Source organism: Protopterus annectens, chromosome 1.part1 (genome assembly GCF_019279795.1).
Source record: "Protopterus annectens isolate FY-2018-M chromosome 1.part1, PAN1.0, whole genome shotgun sequence".
Taxonomy (NCBI): Eukaryota; Metazoa; Chordata; order Ceratodontiformes; family Protopteridae; genus Protopterus; species Protopterus annectens.
The window spans coordinates 1,705,544,965-1,705,572,938 of record NC_056726.1 but is presented as its reverse complement, the minus strand read 5'-3'; the positions used below and the strand labels follow the sequence as shown (position 1 = coordinate 1,705,572,938).

The window sequence follows — 27,974 nt, the reverse complement described above, 5'->3', positions numbered from 1 at the left end:
AAACAGAAAATTTACCCCGGGGATTACTTCAGTGGCTCTGCTGGACAGAGGCACAGGGAACTAATCTAAGGGGGTGGTGAAAGCCAACACATTCTAGCTAGGCTTATAAATGCCTTTGGGCAGATAGCCTAGTACCTACCTATGAACCTACCTATGAACCTATATATATATATATATATATATATATATACACACACACACACACACACACACACACACACACACACACACACACACACACACATATATATATTATCTGTGTGTGTGTGTCTGTGGGTGGAGGGCATGTTAGTTGGGCAAACGACTTAATATCGAATGGCTAAACATCAAGCCAATAACGCTGATGTCTAGAAAACAAATGCTTGGAAGTATGTGGGAAATCAATTATCTGAAACTGCAGTGTAATGGGGACTGATGATTTTTTATTTTTATTTATTTATTTATTTTATTTAACATTTGTTGACCGGGAATGTCCGACTAGGTTCCACAGAGCCTGTTTTCAGTGGAGGCCCGGGGAGAAATGCTCCAGATGCATGTCTTTGGAATGTGGGAGGAAACCGGAGTACCCGGAGGAAACCCACGCGAACACAGGGACAACATGCAAACTCCACACAGAAGGCACCACAGCCGATGATGGCTAGTATGCTGAAACCCATCTGTACTGTTCTCATATTTTGAGGAGATTTATTTTGCTGCTCAATAAATAACTTTAAATTATTTCAACCTCACACTCTGAGTGCTGGCCGTTTCATTTCTGGACTGCTAAATTGGCCCTTTCCCTCATTGTCCCATTATAATGTGATTTTGGAGTTGATATGTTTAATTAGCAGGGGTGTTGAGGTGCTGAGAGGCTTCCCTCCCTGCAAAAAATGACGTTTTCATGTCTTATCATGTGTTCAGTGATATGGGAGTCAATCTTCTCAGTATGATATTGAGTCATTATTTTTTGCATTATTCTTTTACTATACTTTATATATATATATATATATATATACATACATATATGCGTGTGTGTGTCTGTCTGTCTGTGTCTGTCTGTCTGTGTGTGTGTGTGGGTATATATATATATATATATATAAATATATATATATATATATATATATATATATATATATATATATATATATATATGGGTTCCATACACTAGATCGAATTTTCACTACTTCGAAATAGTGCATGGAATGCTCACTGCAACAAAAATGCACTTAATTGAAAGTGCACTTACGCGAAGTTCAGTACAACGAATGGGTGTTGTACTGAACTTCCCTGCAGTACTCACGGAGCTTAGGGTCAGGGCACGGGTCATAGTAAGGGAATAGCCCGCAGAGCTATCCCCTTACCATGACCCGTGCCCTAACCCTAAGGTCTGTGATGAGCTATCCCCTTACCATGACCCGTGCCCTAACCCTAAGGTCCGTGATGACTGCAGCGCAGTGAAGGACATAGCAATGTCCTCCACTATGGTGCAATAGTCACGAACCTTAGGGTTAGGGCATGGGTTAGGGTAAGGGGATAGCTTTACTAACTATCCCCTTAGGCTAACCCTAAGGTCCATGACTATTGCACCATAGTGGAGGACATAGCTTGTTTTTTATGTCCTCCACTGTGCTGCGGTGTTTTCGGTGAAGTGCACTTACGCAAAAGTTCAGTTTCGTTAAAGTGAACTTTCGCAGAAGTGATGCTTCCTATTACAAGTTCGAAGTAGTGAACTTTCGTTCTTGTAATAGGAATCCATATATATATCTATCTATCCATATATATATATATATATATATATAGATTCACTTCAGATGATCGAAGTTTTAAAACTTAGAACACCTGAAACAAAAACAAAAACTGCACCCCACACCCCCTGCTATTTAAATATCCCAACTCCAAGATCGCACTACAGTGAGGAAAAGTGAAAATTTCCCATTCTCGCTGTATGGAGATCTGCGTTCAAAACATCTGATGTTTTAACACTTCTATCATATGGTCTCAGCCATATGAAATTTGAAGTTTTAAAACTTTGATCATCTGAAGGGAACCCATAAATATATATATATATATATATATATATATATATATATATATATATATATATATATTTATCTTTACGCACACATATATAGAATGTGTATGTGTGTGTATATGTGTACATGTATATATGTGTGTATGTCCGTGTGCATGGATATATATGCATGTCTATGTATTTCCAAAACCTGTTAATTAATATGATCGCTATCATTATATTCTGACTGAGGAGGGTTGATAATGCACTCTCTGTCCTTTCCCGTTTTTCCCCTCTTTGTCTAATTGACTATGTATTGTGTTTCAGGAAATAAAGGTACAGATACACACACACACACACACACACACACGTATATATATATATATATATATATATATATATATATATATATATATATATATGTATTTATTTCTAAATAGATTTACTTGAAAGTGAGCTAGACTGTGTGTGTGTGTGTTGGGGTGGGTCTGGAGATCTGCCTACTTACTTGATAACAAAATAAACAAAGGCTAGTTATGTCTCCTCTTTTCTTACTAGTCTATGTTAAGAGATAAAGGTTTCAGCCTTAGCTGGTTATTTCTCAGATACTAACAGTGCTTAATTGTGTATCAGAAGGATATATAATCCTGGGATTCTGTCCTCATTACCATAAAGAAGAATACACTTCCTTACTGCTATGCTTCTAAATTTTAAGTAGAGTGTCTTTTAAGTGGTACAGCAGTTTATTTGTGCTCTGCCTCAGGAAGTTTCTGGATGCTGTCCCTCTCTTTATTCTCATCTTTGTGATGACAAATATATGTATATAGGTATACACATGTCTTCAAGAAATTGCTCTCCTTTCTGCTTCCAAACAATGTGTGTGATACTACATAAGATTATAAGTGATAAATGATAGCAAACATGCAGAAGCAAAACCAGCAACCCAAAGAGATGGCTCAATATGGCAATTTTTCAAAAAATAACAACCAGCAAACCACCTGTGGGTTAAATGTTTTTTTTCTTAAAATTATACAAAAGTTGAGCACTTTCATCTGGTAAACAATGGTCTTCTGAACTTCTATATACTTTTTTATTCAAGTGCAGTTATGATGCATTCTAGGTGATAACTGCAAGTTGAGAACTGTTCTTAGCTATGGAAATACTTGATAGCTATATATATATATAAAATCACAAAGCTTTGTGTGTTAACGCAATATGTAAAGCAGAGCTTAAAATACAGTTCTTTAAAATCAAAAGGAGCGTGTGTATCCTACACCCTGCCTTGGAGGTAAAGTATATGATTCAGTATAACAAAATAGCCTTAAAGATCTTTAACTTCAACCATAATGACCAATTTTTAAAAAAGAAACAGTGAAAATATTATGACAACACAAACTATTTATAAAACATTCCATTCTAGGTGGAGTTGAAATCTTTTAAGCTTTTCAGGTTTGGCGAGACTGGTCAAACAAATATGTGAAAAATGCGATTCATGCGCTCTTTTATTAATTAGGAAAGCTGCAGGCTGTATCGAGTTCCTGATCTTTTAAATGATGACCACCTCTGACATCAGCAGACGTTCAGTAGGTGGGTGAATATTTACATATGTCTAGATATATATATATATATATAAGGCAGTGAAATAAAACTTTTGTCAATAAGATTTTGCTCATTGAATTTATAAGGTAAGTATCTAATGCAACTTACATTTGTTTCAGTTGCTTTGCTATTTTACATTGCTTCACTCTCTATGTTAGTGTAAGAGAGAGAGTGAGTTCCTCCTGTTTCCACTTTTGGTTGAAGTTTTTCATCACCATTTAAACTCTACTCTAAGATATACATACAGAGCACAGAAGTAGAAATGTATTGTGCAATCCAAAAAGGAATATATTTATGTATATATAAATACACACACACACATATATATCAAAATACTGTACAATAATTAAGTGATAATACTGTACCTGCTATTGCATTTTATATATACTTTTTGCATTCACTTGTTTGATGCATACATTTACTTTTGCATGACATCACAATAACATTTTTCAATTTGATGGCTTGAAGTGATACAGTTTATGTTCATGTTGACACGTTTCTTTGAAATTTCAGCAGAATTACTCAAAAATACGTAATGTTTGTTCCACTTTATTTTTATGCTACTTTTTATTTATTGATGGTTCATTTATTCAAGGAATGGCATTATTTCCCAATTCAATTCCGTTCAGATATTTGAAATGGAGTTGAATAAATGCAAGCTCACAAAAATCTAACTATTTAATTGTGCCAAGACAGCACATTCATTAAATATAAGCTATAATTATGATGAAGGAAGGCGACTATGAGAGTTTTATAAACCAGCATGGAATGACTGGTAATGTTTGACAACAAGTACACTGTTGAACAAGTTATGTTTGTCTCATGAAACTTTTATTTTAAATGAGCCAGTATTTTAAAATGGAAAACAGAACCCTGAAATATGATTTATTTATTTATCAAGTGTATAACCTATTAATTTGACTTATTTAGTTTTACTTTTTTAGTACAATTGTCTCATAAGGTGAGATAAACTATACTTTAAAATCATTAGCTCTCACTGCCTTATTCTCTATAATGCTGCACTGGTGTAAATCCTACTGTTTGATAGCTTACATGGTTTTGTTCAGTTTTCTACAATAAAGCTATTAGTCTTGTGCTGTTTTTGATAACATACTGTATTAAAAAAAAAAAAAAACTTTTGTCAGTCCTGTGTACACTAAAATCATATTTCCTTTTTCTGTTTTTTATAGGACTAGAAACTAACAGATTTTTACTGGCAAATACCAAAATCCATCAACACTTCATTATAAAAGATGAAGACATTCCTTGGAATAATCTTGACTATTGGATTGATAAAAGAAGGTAAGAAAGGCCAATGATGACACATAGCTTAAATGAATGTAAGATATATTAGAAGGTTTCATTTATCATGAATACTAGTTTCACGAATCATGCAGTTTCATTGCAACCAGAATAACAAAATCGGTTTGTGATGGACCACATATATTGAGCAATGATTTCATTGCCTATCATGCTGTTAGTATGATTTATATAGAATTGTGACTATATGGGATCTCTCTAAATTTTTCAGTTTTTCTCCAAATCTCAGGAAGGCACTGGTCAATTGGTTTCTCTAAAACTACTCATATATAGATATTTAATATACCCCTGCCCTACTGGCCTGGTCATACCATGAAAGGATCCATACTGACCAGTTTGCATAGCTGGTTAGCATCTGATTAAATTAAGCCTCTATTCAGTTTATATTGTCTATGGTTCTTGTGTGTCTATTTGTTGAGTTTGGATTTAAGTACAGTCTGGATGCAATTAGGTCATACTGGTTCTTCGGTGGAGGGCTACAGACAAGGAATATGGACAGCTTTTCATTTTTGTTGCCTTTGTATATAGCTCTTTGACTATAACATTAGTATATTCAATCAAAGCAGTGTGTGGTGGGGGGCTTCCCACAGGGGAAAAAGTTTATGTTCTTTTCAATGCTAGCAGCATTTGCATATTTTGGAGTACGATTTATATATGCATTAAAACATGGAATAAGTACAAAATTTCTTTGTTACAAAATTCAGATATGAGAGTAAGTAACATTTTCCCCATGGTGATGAAACATTCTTTTGATTAACAAATATTTTCTCTGCAATTATACCTTGACATATACACAGTTCAATGGATTATTCAGTGCTTCAGTGCTGTGTAAATTCACACCTGATTATTGCTACAAATATAAGGTAGATAGACAGTCTTTTATTAACTGGTGGTTGGCACAGATGATTAAGGGCATGAGCTGTTAACAAGCTCCTTCCTGAAGAACTGGGTTTGATTCCTTCTGCATTTATTTGCCCCCTGTGTGATCTTGTACAAGCCATTTATTCAGGCATTATTTTGCGACAATTTAAAATTTGATCTAGGCTCATTGATGGTGTTCTGGACTGCATGCCTAGTATATACCTATGAACAATATAGAGTACATTGTGACCGATAATTCTGAATGAGTTTGTATAGATTTTACAGTGTAGTAATTGGTGATTAGATGTAGTAGTGGCTCAAGGCAGTGCTGGTTCCTCATTTGCTAGTTGTCAGACTCCACATTGTGCTTAAAAAATGTTTGCCCTTGTTATTATGTACCTTTGGTATAGTCTCTACTCTTAGTATCTTAGTGTATAGACATGTGTTAAATATACCAATACATAGGATGACCCCTGACTGATCCAGTAACCTTTGATTTTATACCATTAACATAAATAAATTAGTACTGGATCAGATCCACATGAATGCTTCCTGGTGATACATTCTATAGAAAGTATTATTTGCTTTATACTTTCTTTTATTCATCGAGTTTAAATTTGACTAACATCATAACAAATGCACCTTCACCTAGAACTCTTATTTTGAATATATAATACATAAAAGCTTGCAATTATAATCTGATAATGCATATTTATTAAGCGTGCTACCAACATTCCACGGTCAGCAGGATCGTATCTTCATACAGCTGTAAGGAATTTACACGTCACACTCATGCTGAGTATCCTTCATACCTGATGAACAGGACCACACTAGTACCTGAATTCACCTTAGCTCTTGCTTTAGGCATGGAGTCCTTATATGTCATTACATTTAATGTTATAATTGCATTTAGGTTTTGGTTTGGGGTGACAGGGTTATACAGTCTGCAGATGTGCTGCTCTATATAGCTGTCAGTGTAAGGGGGATTATCTTGAAATATTGTGAATAATTAAGTATATTGTGCTTTGAGCTTTGTCAATTAATTTTCTCTTTAGGCAGCTTTTTTGAACTTTTGGATTTTCTACTGCGTGAATTCAAACAGCAATTACAATTTGCTGAAAAAGCACAACTTTATGAAGTATATTAAAATGTTAATAGCGACATAGAAGGATGTGTGTTTAGAAGGGGTGGGAAATGCTCATGCCATTACGTCAGATGGTCACTGTGGGAACCTCTGCATTGGAGGGTAATGGGGCTTTTAATATACATTTATTTATTTTTTTTTGAAAATCTTTTTATTTTATTATCTTATAGACAAACAATACAAACCACAGAAGAACACTGTACAAACATCAACAAAAACTATATACAACTATACAATGCCCATATCATTCACAATATATACAACAGATAATAAATTAAAGAGATATAATACAAAAATGAAAAGTGTTTCAGGTTAAAAGACAATCAAAGAATACATTCCAAAAATTTTCAGAACAGAATTTGTGATTACCTTTATAAAAGAGATACTTTTGTGCCCTAATATGCCTAATTACCAATTCCTTTAGACCTTCCCATGTTAGTGCGGCTTGGCACTTCCAATGCAATGAGATATAATATTTGATAAATAAGACAATTGAAATCACCACCTTGAGCTGAGCTTTAGGAATATTATCAGGAGGGATATGTAATAAAGCAAATTGCCAAGAAAGTGTTGATTTTTTGCATCCCATTTTCTCCAGAATAACTTTAAAGGCACACCATAGTCTATACACACAGCTTTTAATATACATTTAAACATTGTCAAAGACATGCTACATACAGACGCACACACACACACACACACACACACACACACATGCATACAAACACACACACACGCATACAAACACACACACACGCACACACACATACACACACATGCATGCACACACACACACACACACATGCACACACATAAGCATATACATGCACACACCTACAAGCAAACACACTCGTGCACATGTGTGTGCACGTACACATTCTTTTTACTTCAAAGAAATTGAATGACTGTTGACTTATTTTTTTAGTTGTGCTGTATGACATGTTAATATATTACATGCCTGCTTATGTCATCAAATATGTAAGACAATAGAGGATACAGAAGCATGGGGAGGCAGCATTTTTAGAAAGATGTTAAATTACTCATTGCTTTTTACTAGCTCACTGAAGGAAGTTAGAGTCTAGCCAAAAAGGCAAAGGTTAGAAGTAATTATATATTGTTTAAAAACTGCTTTTGTATAACCAAAGTTATGAAGTGTTGCAGTGTTACTGAGACAGTGTAACACTGCAACCAGTAACATAAACAGAGAGCTGTGAAAGGGACACCAATCAGAATCAGTTTGCTAAGTGCTCAGAAACTCATATTGAAAGGTTTATCACATACAAAAAATTATGTTTTCCTTTATTCGGAAAGTATGCAGACGGTTGTATGTACACAAACCACTGTAAGTACACAATTTGCCACATTCAGTCTGAAGTTTCTTCAATAGAAAGTTTATACTTACAAATAAACAAAAGCAAGCAACAAACAAAAAACAAAAAGATTTACACTAATAACCATTTATCTGACTCTCTGAATTAGCTCTGATCATACTATGACCCCCAAATTAGCAATCTGTTTATAGTATCATTATATGCAGGTTTAGTGGTTCAGCATTTACAACTTTACTTGCCATTGTAAGTTAAGTAAGATAAGAAGCCCTCCATGCTGTAAAGTTTGGGAACACTGATAAGGTCAGTCTTTAATCACTTAATGAGCACATAATTAAGTGCTGCCACCTCCCTTAAAAGAAGCTTCAGAGCTACAGCTGAAATGAAAGTGACATGGAAAACTTAAAGATTTAATGTTCTTACTCTACTTGATAGTAATACCCCTGCTGGAGAAGTGTACCATTTAACAAGTTTATACCCCCTTTACTCCAGGACACCTTAAGGATATAACACCAGCTACATGCCTTCTGAATGCCAGTGACTATGTACATCTTTATGGGTACATTCAGGCCAATAAAAGCAAACCTCATAAGCCATAGGCATGCTAATTTTCTCTTTTTATGACATCCCAATTTCAGAAGTAATCCCAAACAATTTAAGAAGTACCAATGTTGGCATACAAGGCATCCTGTGTCCTATTACTGATGGATTTACCATGCATCAACAAGTCAAATGGTATCATAAGTGTTTGGTCTAGGGAGCTAAACCTCTTCTGCAACATAAACAGAACAATTTGTAGGGACAGGTATATCTTGCAGAGGATACTGCTGTGGGGAAACAGACTCCCCATTCACATAAAACAAAGTTCATAACTGTCCATTTTCAAGTACAACTTACATCTATGGATAGGAAACAGAAAATTTATGCCAGGACTGCACCCTGTACTACTAATGGATAGATATAGCTTCTAAATGCTTTATCCCATCCATGAGTCCCCTCAAGTAATCTGTAGTATGATCCCAGTTATTCTCATTGGGATAGTATAAACTATTGACCATGGGATAGGTAAGGCTGATCTATATCCAAGTGGGATATGTTATTTTGAGCATAAAAAGGGAAGTTGGCTGGGCTTAAAATGGTCTGCGTGGGCAGCTATCCTAGTACTTATCAAAGAACCTATGAACTCTACCCGATTAACAATTTCAAGGCACTTTATTCAGATCTACACTGACCACATCAAAGTGGTATGTCAGATCTTTGTCCTTGGGCATTTTCCCTGGTAACAGGTGATCTGTTTTTAAATGCAGACTGTTTAATATTACTTTTTCCACCACTATGCTAGTAGTTAACTGCTAGATTAAATATCACTTCTCTAAGATCACATCAAGTTTAAAAGCTAAGACTTTTATCCATGAGTATTTTTATGGTAGTTGACAATTTCTCCTGAAAAGCAAACTATATAATTTTACTTTTCCTGCCATTATGTAGCTTGTTAGCTACCACATTATATACTATTTTCTCAATACTATTGGATACTATACAGAAGAGAAATATTAGCCAGAAGGATCATACTTGTTTTTAGTAAGCTTTTACTCTTGTAGACTAGAACAATAACTGCATCCTTACAAGTAGGCATTAGAGTTTGTTAAAGTAACAATCTATTTTAATCATTCCTAATAAATGAAGCTATGCTAAAACTTAATTCTGTTAATCCTCTAACTGACAGATTTTCAAGAATACTCTAAATTATGAGTTTTCAGTCAGCCACAAACTTACTTAATCTTTTCTATAATTACCACGTCCTTAACAGGCTCATGTTTTCCCAAAAGCATTCACCTAGAGTATTTAAGCAGCAAGCCATACTTTGGAAGGATGAGACCTTGCTGTTTTATCTCGAGTAAGTGTCAGTATATTGCCAACCATGTCAAGAATATGCTTTCCATCACCTTGCTTCCCTCACTTCAGATGAACATAGAGACTAATTTTCCCATCATTTGTGCTTTAGTGTAACCCTCTGTCTGTCTTAAACTTGATTTAACCTGCCTCTAAAGTACTTTATATTTAGTTAGGTCATTCTTTTCATTTTTTCTTTTCTATTTTTTTTTTCGTTTTTGATAAGACGTTTTGTTTCCTTAATCATTTTCCAAGAATATATTTTCTCCTTACAGAATATAGCAGATTTATAAATAAATGTGACTGCAGTAAGGAATGATCATCAGGGTCAGAACTGTGCAGGTGTGGCCATTCCATTCCTGACTGACAGCAATAAGGGGCATGGTCATGTCTATTTTTCTTGCATTTGGTAATTATTCTAATTCATACATTTTTTTTTAGTTTTCAAATAAATAACTGATAATTACAGAGAGGCAGTAGCGCTTCATGTTAGAGTTTGCAAAAGTGCTGTTCGTTTGACTTGTTAAGTGAATTAGCACAATATTTAAAAAAAATATCTCTGATGTTGGTCTTTTGCCACCCCTCTCCCCTTTGTTTTATCTTTGAGTATGGAATGCTGAAGTTTAATTTCTTTGTATTTTTTACTTATGTATGTAGCAGTATGCTTAATGCTGCTTACATCTGAATGCTGCTTGTGGACGGTTATCCCAGCTAATGGGCGTACAATCAGGAATGAATGAATGAACTATATCACTGTTTCTTGTTCTACTGTTTTACCAGTTTTTTTTTTTTTATTGGAACTCCCAAAATCATGCTTGCACCAATCAGCACAATTGACATGCTACTACTGCAACATAGCAGATGTAGAAATCGTGCTCTACTAAAAAGAAATTGTTTATCTTTGAACTAGAATTGCTCTTTTCCAATGAATAAATGCATGCATGAATATTGTGGTAAAAGTATGTGCATTGTAGTATGGGACAGCTACCATGTGGTCTGTTGTAATATTGTTTCTTTATTATAAACCAGCAATGACAAAAAAGCTCAGTAAATAGTGCAGTTAATTCTTTCATTCATAACGCCAGATCACCTTACATTCTGACTGATAGGAAGAATAAACCAATTGTATTATTTAATGACTTTTTGTCATTGTTGTTTTTGCATTGTTATAATTGGATCACATTCCAAAGACATGTGTCTAGACTCTGGAGCATGTTTCCCCAGGCCTCTGCTAAAAATAGGGTCTTTCCCAGTCAGACTTTCCAGGTAAACAAAGGTTAAATAAAAAAAAAAAAATATATATATATATATATATATATATATATATATATATATATATTTGCTAACAATGGAATGTTTCTAGTGTTATAGCCTTTATAACCTAATGTTCACCATTTTTTGGAACACAACAAAGTTCAGAGGGCAAAAGTGATACAAGGCAGATGACATTGGACATTTCTATGTGCCCTAACATTACCAAATGCTCAATGTGTAATTTGCTTCCTTGATCAGGAAGGCTATTAGACATTCTGTGATTGTGAAAAATATGTTTGCAACATATTTTTATTTTCTGAAACCTCATTTTTTTCTTCTTTTTTTGTCTTTTGTAGTGTACTTACAGTGTGAGGATACCTGTCTTTATGATGAAGAATGTCTTCCATTTACAATAAATGAAACAACACACTATAGCTGTGAATGCAAAGCAGCAATATATAATGCCAATACAGGTATGACTGCACCTAAATCTTAACACTGTTGGCATATTGTCATGTTTATCATGTTTGCTGATGTTGTACTCTAATAACAGTTATATACAGCATTAATGCATTATCTCCAAAAATGTGAGCAAAAATCAGAAATGCTGTTGTGATATAGCATCACAACAAGACTTACAGGGGGTAGTCAGCAGTGATGCCACAGATACTGTATATCAGAAGCTTAAAAGTACAAATGAGCAAATTGTTCTAGTGAATGTGCATTCTGAACATGCAGTTATAACACCAATTCAAATAGTGCAGAAATCACTTCTCCAATCAGGAGTTTTAAACTGGAGTGATTAAAAGCATTTCTAATCAATATTACTTGTTTGAAGAAAACTAAAAATAGCAGTGAAAAAAGTGATGTCTACTTACCTGTTTACCTTGCCACACATAAAAACAGCACAATCACTCACAAACTCAGCCACACATGGGTATATATATATATATATATATATATATCTATATATATATATATATATATATATATATATATATATATGCACACATACAATTACATACACATGCAAACACACATACACACACACAAGCACACAAGCACACACGCACACATGCAAGCACACACGCATACACAGGCACACACACAAGCTCACACACACACACACACACACACACACACACACACACACACACACACACACACACACACACACACACACACACACACACAAACACACACACACACACACACACACACACACACACACATAACCTATAGTATACTGTAATTTATTGCTGACATAATACAGAGCTATCCTAGTTCTTTAATAATTTTTGAACAGATGTTATCACCAATTGTTATTTTTGTCCATAATCATTATGGAAATAAAGGATGACGCATTTTGTCTGACTGGACTGTTTTAATCTCACATAGTCTAGAGAGATGTATGATGCAAACACATTTTGCTTTAATTAAGTTTCACAAAGTTAGGCTTTAATTGAATTATTAAAGTCAGCAGATAACTGTCTCACTCAGATTGATTGATCTATTTCAATGTCAGTCCGTCTATGTATTATTTACCTATCTAGCTACCCACCTATGTATCTAACACTAGTTTACTTCTTTTTAGCAGCAGAATTTCTTTTTCATTACCTTTTTTAAAATCATAATATTATAAGTATAAAGTACTACAGTTTCTTCTTAGCAAAGTCTAACACTATTGTATAGAAATTAATAGGGTAAAAGAAAGTTTGGTGTGGACATGAAGATAATCACTAAGGTTTTCATTGGTCATGACAAGGGGATAACTACAGAAGATAAATTGACATGGAACTGATAAAGGAAGCCAGAACTGTCTGTAGTAACAATGTAACATTTCACATTCTGATTTTCATGCTATCCTATTCATTACGTGGCTGGTAAACTTGGTGAAGTAACACTGTAATATATCCCATTCTGGTCTGTAGTAGCAGTTCTATTCATTACATAGTTGGTAAACTGGGTGAGATAGCAGTATAGCATTTCACATTCTGATGTGCATGCTAAGCTATTCATTACATGTTTTTTAAACTGGGTGAGGTCACAATATAACTTTTCACATTCTAATCTGCAGTCTGTGTTCCTCAACACATGACTGTTGCTGTACTGCAGTATCCTGGCAGTTTTTTTCTACTGTCACAGTATCTCCTTGCAGTCTTTGTTCCATGATTCAAACCATATCATTTATTATAATGAGCAATTCTCTTGCTAGGTGACATGATTCAGCAATCAGTATCCTCATTCTAGGGGATACTAACTTCTTTCTGCTTTCATCCAAAATGCCAGGGTTATTAAATTTATTTCACCTTGGAGTTAAACTGATTACAGGGCCTTTGGTGACTATGGATTAATAAAGCTATATTGACCAAAAAGTCTTTTATGATATTTTGGCAACCAACCAGAGATGAAGATAAATACTGAAATTGTTAAGCATATCTATGAATTCATGCATGTGAGAGTGGCATAACAGTTATTGCTATATCCATCTTGTGTGTGTTAATCTTACTGATCTCTTGATAGCTGATGTGAAATTCAGATGTGGTGTACATCCCTCTCTACTCATCTTGTAGAAGGTGTGTGTGTGTGTGGGGGGGGGGGGGAGTACTGCTTACCTGTTTATCACTTTTATTCTAATCAATTCTCACACATAATGGGCAGCTGCATGAACCTTGTCAAGAATGCCAGGTAGATATTCAGGTTCTGTGTCATGGGCAATACAGAATCACTCAGGCAGAGTTTGCCCATACTAGTTACTCAGCAACATTGCCAAGAAATAAATGTTGTTTTGATCTTTAACCAACTGTTATTTATTTTTTATACAGCAGACAACCTTATTTACTAAACTGCCCATTATAGCTGTTTTTGTCCTTTCATTTCATGAGCTACGTGGAAATGTCTATGATTTCCATTATAGTTCAATGATTCATTTACACCTGCATTTGGGCCAAGTGTCAATCAGAATGCAGAAGCCACAATGAATATATATATATATATATATATATATATATATATATATATATATATATATATATATATCTTCTAGAACCTATCCATGTGTCTAATTGTTGTTATTAAACCTACAAAGACTGGACTTGATGGATATGTAATGGAACTTTATTCTATAATCGGAGCAATGACTGTTTTGCCTAGCTCATGCAACGAATGGACAAAAATAGTTGTAATAGGCAGCTTAAGTAACAAGCTTGTCTGATGTCAAAACAACTAACAGATTCAGATTAAAAACAGGGCACATATAGTCATTGTTTATTAGAAAACTTGTATCAGTAGCATCACCTGCCAAAAAGTGCTCATTAAACAAATTCACCAGTATCACACCAGCATTCATTACTTCATCACCAACAATAACTGGTCCAAAATATTTAACACTATTACTAACGTGTTTGACATGAGTGTATGCGTTCATAGAGCAGGTATGCTATGTGAATAGTAATCACTACACATAACACATACACCAGTGTCTCAGCAAATAAATCCCTAAGGCAAAACACTTCAAAACCTAATGCCTTAGTCACAGGCAACTCCATAGTAAGACACACACAGATGTCCCCCTCACCAGGCTGGTCAAAAAAAAGGTAATGATCCTCTTCCTGTCATGTGCCAGGATCCATCAACTCATGCACGCACTCAATCACTCGATCACAAGTACTGTTATGACTCTGTCATAGTCCAATGTGGGGTGAATGACTTGAGATGTTTTCACTGGACTATATGAAGAGAAAAATGACTGAACTCTTGGATTATGTGTCACAGGCAGATATAACTCTAGCCCTAAGCAGCATTCTACCTTCAGCCAGGATGATGCCGCAATATAAACAAAAAATGTTCGACTTCACCAATTGGATTAGCTTTTGGTGTTAGACACAATGTCTGTCAGCCTGGAAAGTCATGGTTAACAGGTAAATAAGCTTACCTTACCCCATAGTCCGTTTTTTAGGGAATGTCAAAAGAACAAAATTTCCAATATAACGAAATCCACTAAAGGGAAACTAGAGGTTTTGCTGCTTAATGCTAGGAGTCTGAATTGGAAACTGCACTCCCTGGAAGCACTCTTCATCTTGGAAGATGCTGACATCTGTGTGGTCACCGAGACTTTCTTCAAGGCCATAGAGAACACCCTAGCCAGACCTCAAACTGACCATGAAGGAACAAAACGTGGAGGTGCCTCTGTCTTCATTAAGGCCAAATACATCTCAAGACTGGTTAAACAGTATGACTCCCTCAAACTACTCCATGTCCAGTTAACTGTAGGCAAAGTACCCTATTACATTATCACTAGCTATAGGTGTCCCACCATGAACAAAAAAAAGCAAACCACCTACCTGGACCTACTGGAGTGACTCGTCATATAGCCCAACAATTTAATCATGGGAGATTTCAACTATCCTTCCATCAACGGGAAGACGTACACAAGCACAAACTCACCCAGAGATTCCTGGACTTTGTTAACACAAATGCTCTAGGACAGATTCTCTGCACCCCCACAAGGGTATCAAATGTCCTAGACATAGCACTCACCAAAATGGGGGTCACTGCACACCCCCCATGTGATGCCCTCCCTGGTAAGGTCAGATGAAAAATCAGTCTTGTTCAAAGTAACTGTTAGACCTGAACAAGAGCAAAAAAACTAGAAAACTTTTCCAAAGCAAACTACAGCCTAATACACAATGGTATAAAAAGTTTTATACCCCCTACAATCACCGAGAAAAACTACTCCAATGCAGAGGGGTATGCAAATGCCTTGCATAAAAACTTAAACTGTATAGACTCGGCCAGATCAAAACCAGGGGCTCCCAAAAAACAAGCCACCCTGGTGAACTTCAAGTATAAACAGAAACAGGTTATATATAACAAGAGGAAGAACCTGATTTCTAAGAACAGACGGGAACTGGCTCAGCAGAGGAATAATTCCCTCCACAGTCTGAAAGAGCAAATCAGAAATATTATACAAAAATAAACTATGAAGCTAAAATAACATCCCTAGCCAAGGATAATAAAAAGGCATTCATTAACTATGTCCAAAATCTAAAAGGGAATTCCCAGCTATATGCCAAACTGGTAATGGATGGCACAACTCATACCATACCAGAGTAAATTAACAACTTGCAAGGTGACAGATTTGGTGCAAATTCCACCCCCTGTCCTCACCAACCATACCACAAAACATACCTGACACCATAGATTAAGTCATATCTTCACTCTCTAAGGCCAAAAACATGGTCTCAGTGGGACCAGATAACATCGCTGGTTGCTTACTAAGCAATTTAAAACTGTACCTAGTAGATCCAGTTAGCATTCTCTTTAACCACAGCCTGAGAAATGGCTTTGTTCCAGCAGGGTGGAGAACAGCAACAGTAATCCCCTTGCACAAAGGGTGGGGGGCATCAACAGACCCTGGAAACTATAGACTCATATGTCTAACCAGCTTCATCTACAAGGCCATGGAAAGAACCATCGTGGACCTTATCAACAAGGATGTAGGCACCCTTCAGACTCTAGACACAACCCACTTTGGCTTTGTTAATGGTGATCATGATTATTAAACCTAGTAGACTTCAAAAAAGTCAAAGCCCTGGATGAAGGTAAGACAGTGCATGGCACCCATCTTGACCTAGCCACTCTTTTGACACAATTCCCCACTCAGGTATCATTGAGAAACTCTCTCAGCTGGGGAGCAACCCTTACATCATTAGATGGGTAGCCAATTGGCTCATCAACAGAACACATACTGTCAAAGTTGGTGACTCCACCTCTGTCAGTAGACCCATCACCAGTGGTGTACTACAAGGATCTGTGCTGGACCTTTTACTGTTTGGAATCTATTTCTAGGAAGTCCAGGATAAAGTAGATGATCATTGGCTTACCAAGTTTGCTAGTGATTATAAATGGTGTGCAATTATTAAGTCCCCCAGTGATGTTAACATATTGCAGTAGGAGCTAACACAGACAAATAACTGACGCCAAAGGCATGGGCTAAAACTAAACTGAAAAGGTAAAGTATTATCCCCTTTGGCAAAGTAGAATTTCCTGCTAATTACAATATTGGCAACACCTCCCTAAGTTCAAACCCAGTGGTGCAAAATCTGGGAGCACAGATTGATATCAATCTGAACTTCAACCACCAAGTTTCCACAGTGATAAGGAAAGCCTTCTGTATTGCACTTCTCATAAGTAAGGGCATCACATGCAGGTCTAAGGATGTTATAACTCCACTGTACTCAACCCTCATCAGAACATTAATAGAGTACAATGCTCCCTTCTGCATGTACCTCACCAGACACCTGCAGCAGCTGGACAGACCACAGAGGTTTCTCACCAAGAAAATACATGCCCACCAAACCATGACTTACATGGATAGACTGAAAGCCCTGTTACTGTACTCTGTATCCCATAGGCTGCTGAGAGGTGGCTTGTGCCTGGCCTACAGGGCAGTCTCTGATTCTGCAATGATGGAAATGCTGCACATCTGCAAGTAAAACAGCACAAGTCACTATCTAGGGATCTTAACCTAGCCTGTGACATTAGCAGAACATGCTAGAGAGACAGGTGTATCTCCCAGAGATTGCTGCTTCACTATAATGAACTTACAATGTACATGAAACAGAGCTTCTCACTGACTCTAATCAAGCACAACCTAGACAAATGGAAGGGAGACTGAAAATTTACCCTGGGGTTGGCACCCATGTCCTCCATGGACAGGGGTAGTGGGTCTTGATCAGAGATTCATTTGATGAATTATGTCTATATAACCAAGGAAAACTGGGGCAACTCAAGATTAACATGGCCAGGTTTGTAAGAGCTCTAGAGCTGCTAGCCTAGTAACCCCCTATGAATATATGTAAATTACTTTCAAATTTGCTTTTTGCTAATCTCAGAGAAGCATTCAACTTTCTGGAAACTAAATTATAAGATCATTTTACATTTTTACTCTTGTACCTCTTCCAAAGTCTGGATTTCTTCCTGTTTTACTTTTTCAAAAGTTTAGTATGGCCAGTATTCCACCATGGTGGAATAATTCTCAGTGAACTATTAGTTACTGTTTTCCTACACCTAGTCGAGTGACCTTCATATATATTTTCAAAGTCCAGTAAAGTTGCAATTAGTTCAGCAAATGTTATGAAGTAGAGTAAGGTGTTTTTCTATTATGCCATGCCTCTAACCACAGCTTTTTCTTGGCCAAAATGCATTCATCACAAACAGACAGCTTATATTACTGCATAACATGTTCCAATTCCTCACTCTTCCTGTTTTCTAGATCATCTAGTTAATCTGTAGTTTAACTGAGGTACTCCCAGTGCAAGGAGCTGCAAATGACCTCTCAGAGAACATCCTTTTCTTTCCTTCCCTTCAACCAGCATTCTAATAAATTTTGTGCCATTTGAAAATATGTTACAAGAATCACAGAAAGATGCCTTGTTATTACTTCATCTGGCTATCCAAAAGCTGCACTTTAACATTGTATCATATAGCACGGGTTGAACAGGCACCCTAAAATTAGGGCTTGAAGTTAATTCTCATCATCCTCCACTGCACATTTAAGACATGCAAGCTGTAATGCTCTCATTTATATTATGTAATACTAAAGTTGTCACTAGAAGGTAATACAGTGCCTAACTAATCTGTTCATAAATTGTCAGGAGATGGTAATACAATGTATGACTAATCTGTACATAAATGCACACAAATATCATACAGAAGCCTTTTCTGTTCTACCCTGTTAGTTCCTCGTGGTGTTAAAAGTCTCTGTTGTTTTTTCAGTCACTATTCAGCCACCTGGGGCTGTGAACCTTGGTTCCACATTATTATCCCTGTTGAAGTGATAACCAGATGCCATGCTTAAAAAAATTGGAAAAAGGGCTTGATTCATTATAGGAAGTTATTCCAGGCATTATTATCCTTCCATGAACAGAACAGAGTAACATTCAAACTGAAATTTGATCTTCTTTCTAATTAGTACATCTTTATCGCCTATCCTTCTTCCCTTGCATTAGATGTCAAAGTCTGCTTTTTAATATATTAAATACTTGAGTGATGCTTCACAACCCTTCTAATCAGAGACTCAAGGAGTCATATTTTATTATTTACTTTTGTTGAGAGGGATATTCTAACTGGACAAAAAATATATTTTTTCACTGGAGTTATGGTGAGAAACTGTGTGCGTGTATGTCTGTCTGTATGCAAAGGCATGACTGCAGTAGGCTGGATGTCTGGGAGTTTGTGATAGTGCATATTTATTTTTATTTTTATTTTATTTATTGTTTGTTAACTGGATGAATGAGACGTATGAAAAATCTTTTCAGCCGTAACACAAGCCCATATGGGAAAAGCCAAAAAATTTCATTTGATGCACGTGTTTACTATCTGGTTTAAATACAGTATGTAAATTTGAGTAAAATACGTTTAGTGAAATAAAACACTTACTAAGCAAATACCACCTTAACGTACTGGAAACAGTCACACTGACTTAAGAGTAAGGACAAAAACAAAAATCACATTGACATACAGTTGTACAGTCTAAGTTAATTTAACTGTGTAGCAATAATATGCAATGCTTGACTTGTAGTATAGGTAATTGTTTGGAACAGATATCAGCATTTGGAGGGTTACATACATAGATTCATAGGTTGGTACTAGGCTACCAGCCCTAGGGCTGATAAAAGCCTAGCCATAACGATTCCTTGGCTATTTCTTCCCACAATATTTACTTCCCTGGACCCCTGTCTAGCAGGCCGACTAACACGATCCCCAGGGTGAATTTCCTATCTCCCATCCATTTGTCAAGGTTCCTTTTGAAGAGGGCCAAAGAAGCACTCTGCTTGACATGTATGGGCAGTAAATTCCAGAGTCTGGGGAGTCTCTGGGTCAGGAACCTCTCTCTCCAACATGTTTTTTTCATTGTGATGACAAGGTTTTGATACATGGAGCATGTGGTTCTCCTTATACAGAATACATAAATACATAAATATAATAAATATATATATATATATATATATATATATATATATATATATATATGTGTGTGTATATATTTATTTATATATATATATATATATATATATATATATATATATATATATATATATATATATATATATAGTTTTTCCTACTTCAGAATACACTACAGAATAAAATACTGGTCACACTTTAGGGTGGACTTTACAACAGACTCTTGGTTCAGGTTATCATGCTAATCATTATCCTGAAACATTTACAAGGTATTTCACTGGGGAGTTCTTCATGAAGGGATGACTTAAGCCATTGGAGATAATCTTGCCTTTTATCTTTGGTGAGGGTTTGCTCTATAAGTCATCACCCAGACTGGAAAAAGTGCTCTGTCCAAAAGTGTTTTCAAAGGACACCTACTCAAGGAATTAACCTTCTGTTGACTGTTCTTAGAGAGTTTGACTGGTAGCTGACAGAGTTTTCTTCACAATGAAGGGCAGTATCCCTCATTTAATGCTTTATGTATCAGTTTACCTCGGATGAGGGTTGACTTTTTAAGTGACAAGTAGCTAAATGAGTTCCGTTACCATGGTGGTTAAGAAGATCTGCAAGTAATGCAAATCTGCAGATGCTGTTTTCCTGTGAGTACTGAAGAAATGAAAGACTAGTAATATAACCCATCTTCAAGTTTTGGAAAAAGTACATTTTTACAAAGGCAAATTTGAGCAGAAGGTGTGAGAAGGTATATGATTCTCTGGTACAGTTTTAGCTGTGACAGTACTTTATTAACTATATTGTCAGTATGAGCACTGACAATGAGGGAAAGGTCAAGAGAAAGGTGTAAATGTTTGTATTCTGCTACAGTGGGAATAATACAGCTATGGATACACTTTATGTGGGGTGGAAAAGAACTTCACTTTGGTCTTTTTATGGTTAATGAGAAGGCTGTTATTCTTTTGGCAGGGGCAGAGGTAACAGTTGATTTTGTTGGCTATAGGAAGGCTTATGGATGTATAATGTACTATTCAATGAAGAAAAGTCTCCCTTGAAGTCATTAATAAATAATAAGAGGAGGAGCCCTAAAACATAGACCTGCGATACACCAGTAATAAAGGAACCATTTGATGAACATTTATTATTAGAAAGGACCTAGAATATTTTAATTTATAAGATATCTTTGGAAACATTTTACACACCATGTGTGTGAGTATGCTTGAGTGTTCATATGTTCATAGGAGGTTACTAGGCTAATGGCCCTAGAGCCCTTACAAGCCTAGCCATATTTATCCGGAGTTACCCCAATTGTCAGTGATTAGGTGAGTGAAATTTACAGATATAAGGGTCTAGTAGTTAATACCAAGTTCCTCTGCCTAGGAAGGACATGGGCTCCACCCCAGGAGTGAATCTGTGGTCATCCATCCATTGAACTAAGTTGTGTTTGAAATGGGTGAAGGGGGGGTCTGTTTCACATAAACTGGAAGGTTGTTCCAGAGAAGTGTCAGACTCTGGGAGATGTATCTATCTTTACAGCATGACATGTTCACATCAGAAGCTAGTTTACATCTCTGTAGTGAGTTACCCTCCTGCAGTTTGATTTACGAATGTGTAGTATTTCTGCCAGGGCAGAGTCAAAGATTGCTCTGTAAAAGCCAGGTACAGGTCACCCCATAGCAACCCGTAGGAGACAGAATACAGTGACAGGGCTTTCAGTCTTTCTGTGTAAGACTTCTTTTGTGTACTCTGTAATCTCTTGATTAAAAACCACTGTAATCTCTCCAACTGTTGCAGGTGTCTGGTGAGGTACATGCAAAATGGAGCATAGTACTCAATTATTAGTCTGATGAGGGCTGAGTATAATGGAATTATAACATACTTAGATCTAGATGCCATGCCTATACTTATGAGATGTGCCACAGAGAAGGATTTCCTTACTACTGTGGATACATGTTGGTCAAAGTTCAGATTGCTATTAACCTGAGGACCCATATCACTAACTCTAGGTCTACACTTAGGGGGGTGCTGCCTATAATGTAATTAGCAGGAATGTCAGCTTTCCCAAAGGGAATAATAATGCATTTTTTTCCATTTAGCTTTAATCCGTGGCTTTGGCACCAATCATTTGTCTGTGTTAACCCTGTCTGCAGTATATTGACATTGTCGGGGACCCAGTGATTGCTCACAGTTTGTAATCACCAACGAACTTGGTCAGCCACAGACCATCCAAGTTTGGATGGACTTCTAAGAAATAAATTCCAAATACTAAGAGGCCCAGCACAGAACCCTGTGGTACTCCACTGGTGACTGGTCTTTTGCTAGAGGTGAAGACACCCACTTTGACAGTATATGTCCTGCTGGTGAACCAGTTGACTACCCATCTGATAATGTAAGGGATAATTCCCTACTGGGAGAGTTTCTGTATAATACCCGAGTGGGGGATTGTGTCAAATGCCTTGGTTAGGTCAAGATAGGTGGTATTTACCGTCTTTCTCTTGTCCAGGGTCTTAGTAACTTTCTCAAAGAAGTCAACCATGTTTAACATGCATGATCTACCTTTAATGAATCTGAGCTGAGTTGGTTCCTGAGTTTGGAGATTACCTATGTCATTGTTAATAAAGCCCATAATGAATCTTTCCATGGCCTTGCAGATGAGGCTAGTCAAGGTTATGAGCATGTAATTCCAAGAGTTGGTTGATGGCCCCCCTTTGTGCAGAGGGATCACTGCTGCTGTCCTTCATTCTGCCAGAACATAGCCAGTTCTCAGGCTTTGGTTAAACATAGATCAAAGTGTGACTGCTAGGGCATGTTTTCATTTTTTTACAAGGCAACCTGGGATGTTGTCTGGTCCCACTGATGCTGTGATTTTGGCTGTGGAGAGCAGCAAGATGAACTGCTGTCTTGTGATAATAGGCTGAGGAATGGTGGCAGGTATACTTTAGCGGATGACTGAAGGGGACAGGGGAGAGAAGTTCTCCAAATCTGTAATCTAGCAGGTTGGCTATTATCACTGGTTGAGAATGGGTGAGGCCATCCACAACCAGCCCAGCACATAGCTGGATATTCCTTTTAGATGTTGGACATAATTAAAGAATGCCTTGTGATTATCCTTATCTAGGAAGGCTATTTTTGCTTCATAATTAGCTTTGGAGGACTTAACAAGACCTCTAGTTTGTTTTGTTTAAGCTAGAGAGGGATTTCTTCCTATGCTAAGCCAGTTCCCTCTTGTTCTTTGACATTAGTTTCTTTCTCTTGTTGTATAGCCTGTTTATACTAAGAGTCCATCAGGGTGGCTTGTTTTTCATCAAGACCTGGTTTTAATCCTGTCAAGTACAGCTGATTCTATACAACTGTTTAAGTGGTTATACAGACCATTGGTGTATACCACTGCATAGGAGTCCGTATTATCTGTCTTTGGGGGAGGGGTGAAATTTTTTCTACCATCACTCAGTAGTAGGTAATTTGTTTTAGAAAGAAATCTAAAGCATTTTTGAGCTTGATGGGGTATATGGTCTTATAATTATACTAAAAGAAATGGATTTATAGTCCGATCTTACCAGGGAGTACATCACCCAGGTAGGGGGGTGCAATGCTCTCCCATGTTTAGTACATACTATATAAAGGACATTTGAGCTTCTTCTGTGTGTGTTGATTGGCTGTTCCAGAGCATTTGCATCAACAAAATCCAAGAACCTCTATGCTAGCATGTTTGTGGGAGTGTATTCTTCCTAGTCAAGGTAGGCTAATTAAAATCACCCATGAGTAAGGTGTTGGGCTGCATGGCAAGTGAGTCCACTAATTCCATGTATGTGGTATGCTTTTCCTGTTTCATAGTAGGGGACCTATAGCTAACTATGGTGTGGTAGGGGGCTTTGACTATAGCTACATGGACATGGAGTAGCTAAAGTGGGTCATACTGCTTGAGCCTTGAGGTGTTCTTATCCTTAATAAAGATGAATACATCTCCTCCTTTGGTTCTTTCATGCTCAGGTTTTGGTCTGAACGTATGCAAGGCATTGCAGCCTGAATGGCTGGAGTGTTTTCCACACTTTTGACAAAAGTACTGCAAACAGAACGTCGATATCCAATAAACTCTTCCAAGACTGTAAAAGTACTTTATTTCAAAACGAACAACACAATTAGGTAGGTAGAAACAAATCAATCAAGCGCTTTCGCCTGTGTATATACCAGGCTTTTTCAAGATACAACAGCAGGTTTCCACACTTTTGAACATTGTCTCAGTGAATGTACACGTCAGTATCTTCCAAAGTGAGGAGTGCTTATAGAGAGTGCAGTTTCTTGTTTAGACTCCTAACATTAAGCAGCAGTACCTTAAATTTATATAGAGAGGATTTTGTTATATTGGGATGTTGGTTATTTTGACACTGACTAAAACAGTCACAATAGGGGTGGCTAATGCTTTTACCAGTATCCAAAAGCTTAGAGGAGACATGTGCAGACCATCTCTAGCAAAGTAGTGTGGCTTGTCTTTCCAGGATGACAGATATTGGATCTCCTTGGATTGACACCAGAAGCTAAGCCAATTGTTAAAGTCAATCATTTTTTTCTTTTATTGTGGCATCATCCTTGGAGACTGTAGAATGCTGTTTAAGGCTAGGCTCATACCTGCCTATAACACATATTTGTGTTTGTTATTATATAACACTTCAATACCACCTTCCTGAAAATACTCGATAGTCTCACCCCTGTACAAAGTAAAGAATAAAGAGCACAAAAACCCAAGGATAACCACTGAATGTACTGAACTCATGAGACAAAGAGATACAGCATGGAACACATAGAAACACAACAAAATCCAACAAAATCCCCAAGCCTTCAAAATACTCTGTAACACTGTAACCAAACTGGTAGACAAAAGTAGAAGAATCTTATTACTCCAGTCTTCAGCCACAACATAAACACAACCCCCCAAAAATTCTGGAACTCAGTATCTACCCTCCTCAACCCAGGAAGAAACAAAATGCACAGTCCCTCCCCCAATTACCCCCCCCCGATCAAATAGCACATGATTTTAATAAACACTTCATAAAATACATACCTGACTTACTAACCACCAACCCTAATACAAGTAACTCTACCTTCCAAACCAGACCACCCTAATAACCACACAAACAGCCAATCCAAATATCCCCTAACTACCTTCTCCTTCCAGTCTATACCTACTGCTAAAATAAAAAATCTACTGTTCAGTTTAAAACCCTGCTCTGCATCAGCTGATAATCTCCCCCCTCAATACTTCAAATTCGCTGCTGACTCAGTTGCTTATCCAAGCAACATGCTCATAAGCAGATCTCTGTCAGAATCTACAGTCCCTACCATATGGAAACTATCTCATATAACTCCAGTACATAAAGGAGGCCACTCCACTGAAATGTCCGACTTTTTTGCCCAATATCAATATTATCCCCATATCCAAAATCCTGGAAAGGTGTATCCTCCAACAGCTAATTAAACACCTACTCCAAAACAACCTGCTTACTGAAACTCAGCATGGCATCCGCCCAGAACACAGCACATCCTCAGCCCTACTATCCTTTACCGACACTGTAAACAGGGCTAGACACAAAGGATACTTTGTATCCTCAGTATTCCTAGACCTCTCTATAGCCTTTGACATGGTCTAACACCCCCTGTTGCTGGACAGACTGGCCAACATAGTCTGTACCACTACCAGAGTACAGTGTTTCCAAAGCTATTTACAAGATTGAAAACAATCTCTAAAATGGTTCAACCAACTCTCCACCTTCCTTCTTAACCCTACAGGAGTTTCCCAAGGCTCTAACTTAGAGCCACTACTGTTTAATATATTCACCAATAAAGTACACACCTCCTCTTCCCCAGGAACACTGATTCAATATGTAGATGATTCAGCCTTAGTCTGTACCTTTCGTACTCTCCCAGATCTACAAAACAAGACTCAAAAAACATTCATAACCATTGAATCATGGCTCACAGATGCCCAACGTTTTCTGAATCCTAAAAAGACTCAACTTACACTCTTCCACCCCAAAAAAACTCACATAGCCCTGACCAATTTAACATCTTCTCAGCTGACAAAACTATCATAGAAACTGTCTAAAAGACCAAATTACTAGGTACAATTATTGATAGCAATCTCACCTTTCACTTCCACATCCAGCAAAAAATAAAGAAGACACACAAAAAAGCTAAGACTCCTCTACAGGAACAAACAATTTCTCACATCAACCAAAACTACACTGGCTAAAACTTTCCTGCTCCCCTCTCTACTTTATGGGTCCTGTATACTCAGCAATCTGCAAAACTCCACTATCCAAATTGGAACATCACAAAGTTTGCAACAAATGCTAAATACCAAACACATCACTACAAACTGCTGAAAGAAGTACACTGGCTTGAACTACCAAACCACCTAACATATATCTAATTAACCACTATACATAACCTAATTTACAAACCCACTGCCTGTCCTGCTCTAGAAAACCTTATCAAACACTACATACCAAGCAGACCACTGAGGTCAGAAGATAAAAAACTACTCAAAGCCTACAAACCCTCAAAAAAAATAGGTAGATCTCTATATGCATACTCAGCTTCTACATTATGGAGCTCACTCCCATCAAATGTCAGGTTAACTCCTAGCCTACCACTATTTAAAGTCTCATTAAAGGAACACCAGAACAACTCATGGCTATGCACATGCATAACCCCAGGCTAATTCTCCTTCTTCCGCTCTCTATCCTTTAACCTTCATTGACTTTACAACTCCTGAAACTGTTTCCATTATTATAATGGGACACTGAGAGTGATAGATGCTATTATTGGAGGTTTCTCCCTTCTCTGTATAACCTATATTCTATATAATCACAACTAACAATTTTCTCTACAAATAACCTAGTAGTAATTCTCTTATCACAACTAATCTTTTTACTCTACAAAATATCGTAGTATTAACTCATAGAAATGCTACAAAAGTTAAGCAAAAACAGAAGACAAACAAAAACCTAGAATGCGCACCCTCTTCCCTTACAGTTAATCAACATTTAGTAAGGTCTCTGCAAACCTGTATTGGGCAAAGACTTAACAAACTATTTTCAAAATGTAAAGAGGTATATCTTTAACATCACAACACCTATTAATGTCTTAGAAGAAGTAAGAAAATGTATTTATGTATAGTTTATGCAAATTAATCTTTAAGTTAGAGTCCTAACAAATATACGTATTCCAAATTTTTAATTTATCTGTGTATGTACTTAAACATCTCACAGTGCAACTTTACATAGGTATTGAAATGTGCAAGTGTAGAACTTTTCTCTCCCGGCCTCTGCTGAAAATGGAATATTTGACCCAATCAGACTATCCCAGTGAGAAAATGTCAGATAAATAAATAAATAATTGTGTATGTAACTGGTTTCTGTTTGAGAGGTCTCTGATCTTTTAGTAAGTTTCTAGTAAATACCTCTGCATATGTATGTTTATGTGTTGTGTCTTTATTTGGTGTGGGAAGTGTGTGTGTGCTGACATTCAAGTTTGTTCTAATGTATATATATATATATATATATATATATATATATATATATATATATATAAATATATATATATATATATATATATATATATATATATA

At 36.6% G+C, this 27,974-nt stretch overlaps 1 protein-coding gene across 1 annotated transcript in view; it reads left to right on the top strand.

Annotated features, from left to right (window-relative positions):
* Positions 1-3,587: 3,587 nt before the first annotated feature.
* The window catches only part of LOC122814049 (pancreatic secretory granule membrane major glycoprotein GP2-like), a 217,973-nt gene continuing 193,586 nt past the window's right edge, over positions 3,588-27,974 (top strand). The window contains exons 1-3 of the mRNA XM_044086655.1: positions 3,588-3,675; positions 4,780-4,891; positions 11,746-11,862. Of these exons, the coding sequence (XP_043942590.1) occupies positions 4,843-4,891; positions 11,746-11,862 (166 nt within the window). The 5' untranslated portion in view covers positions 3,588-3,675; positions 4,780-4,842. The remainder of the gene's footprint in view (positions 3,676-4,779; positions 4,892-11,745; positions 11,863-27,974) is intronic.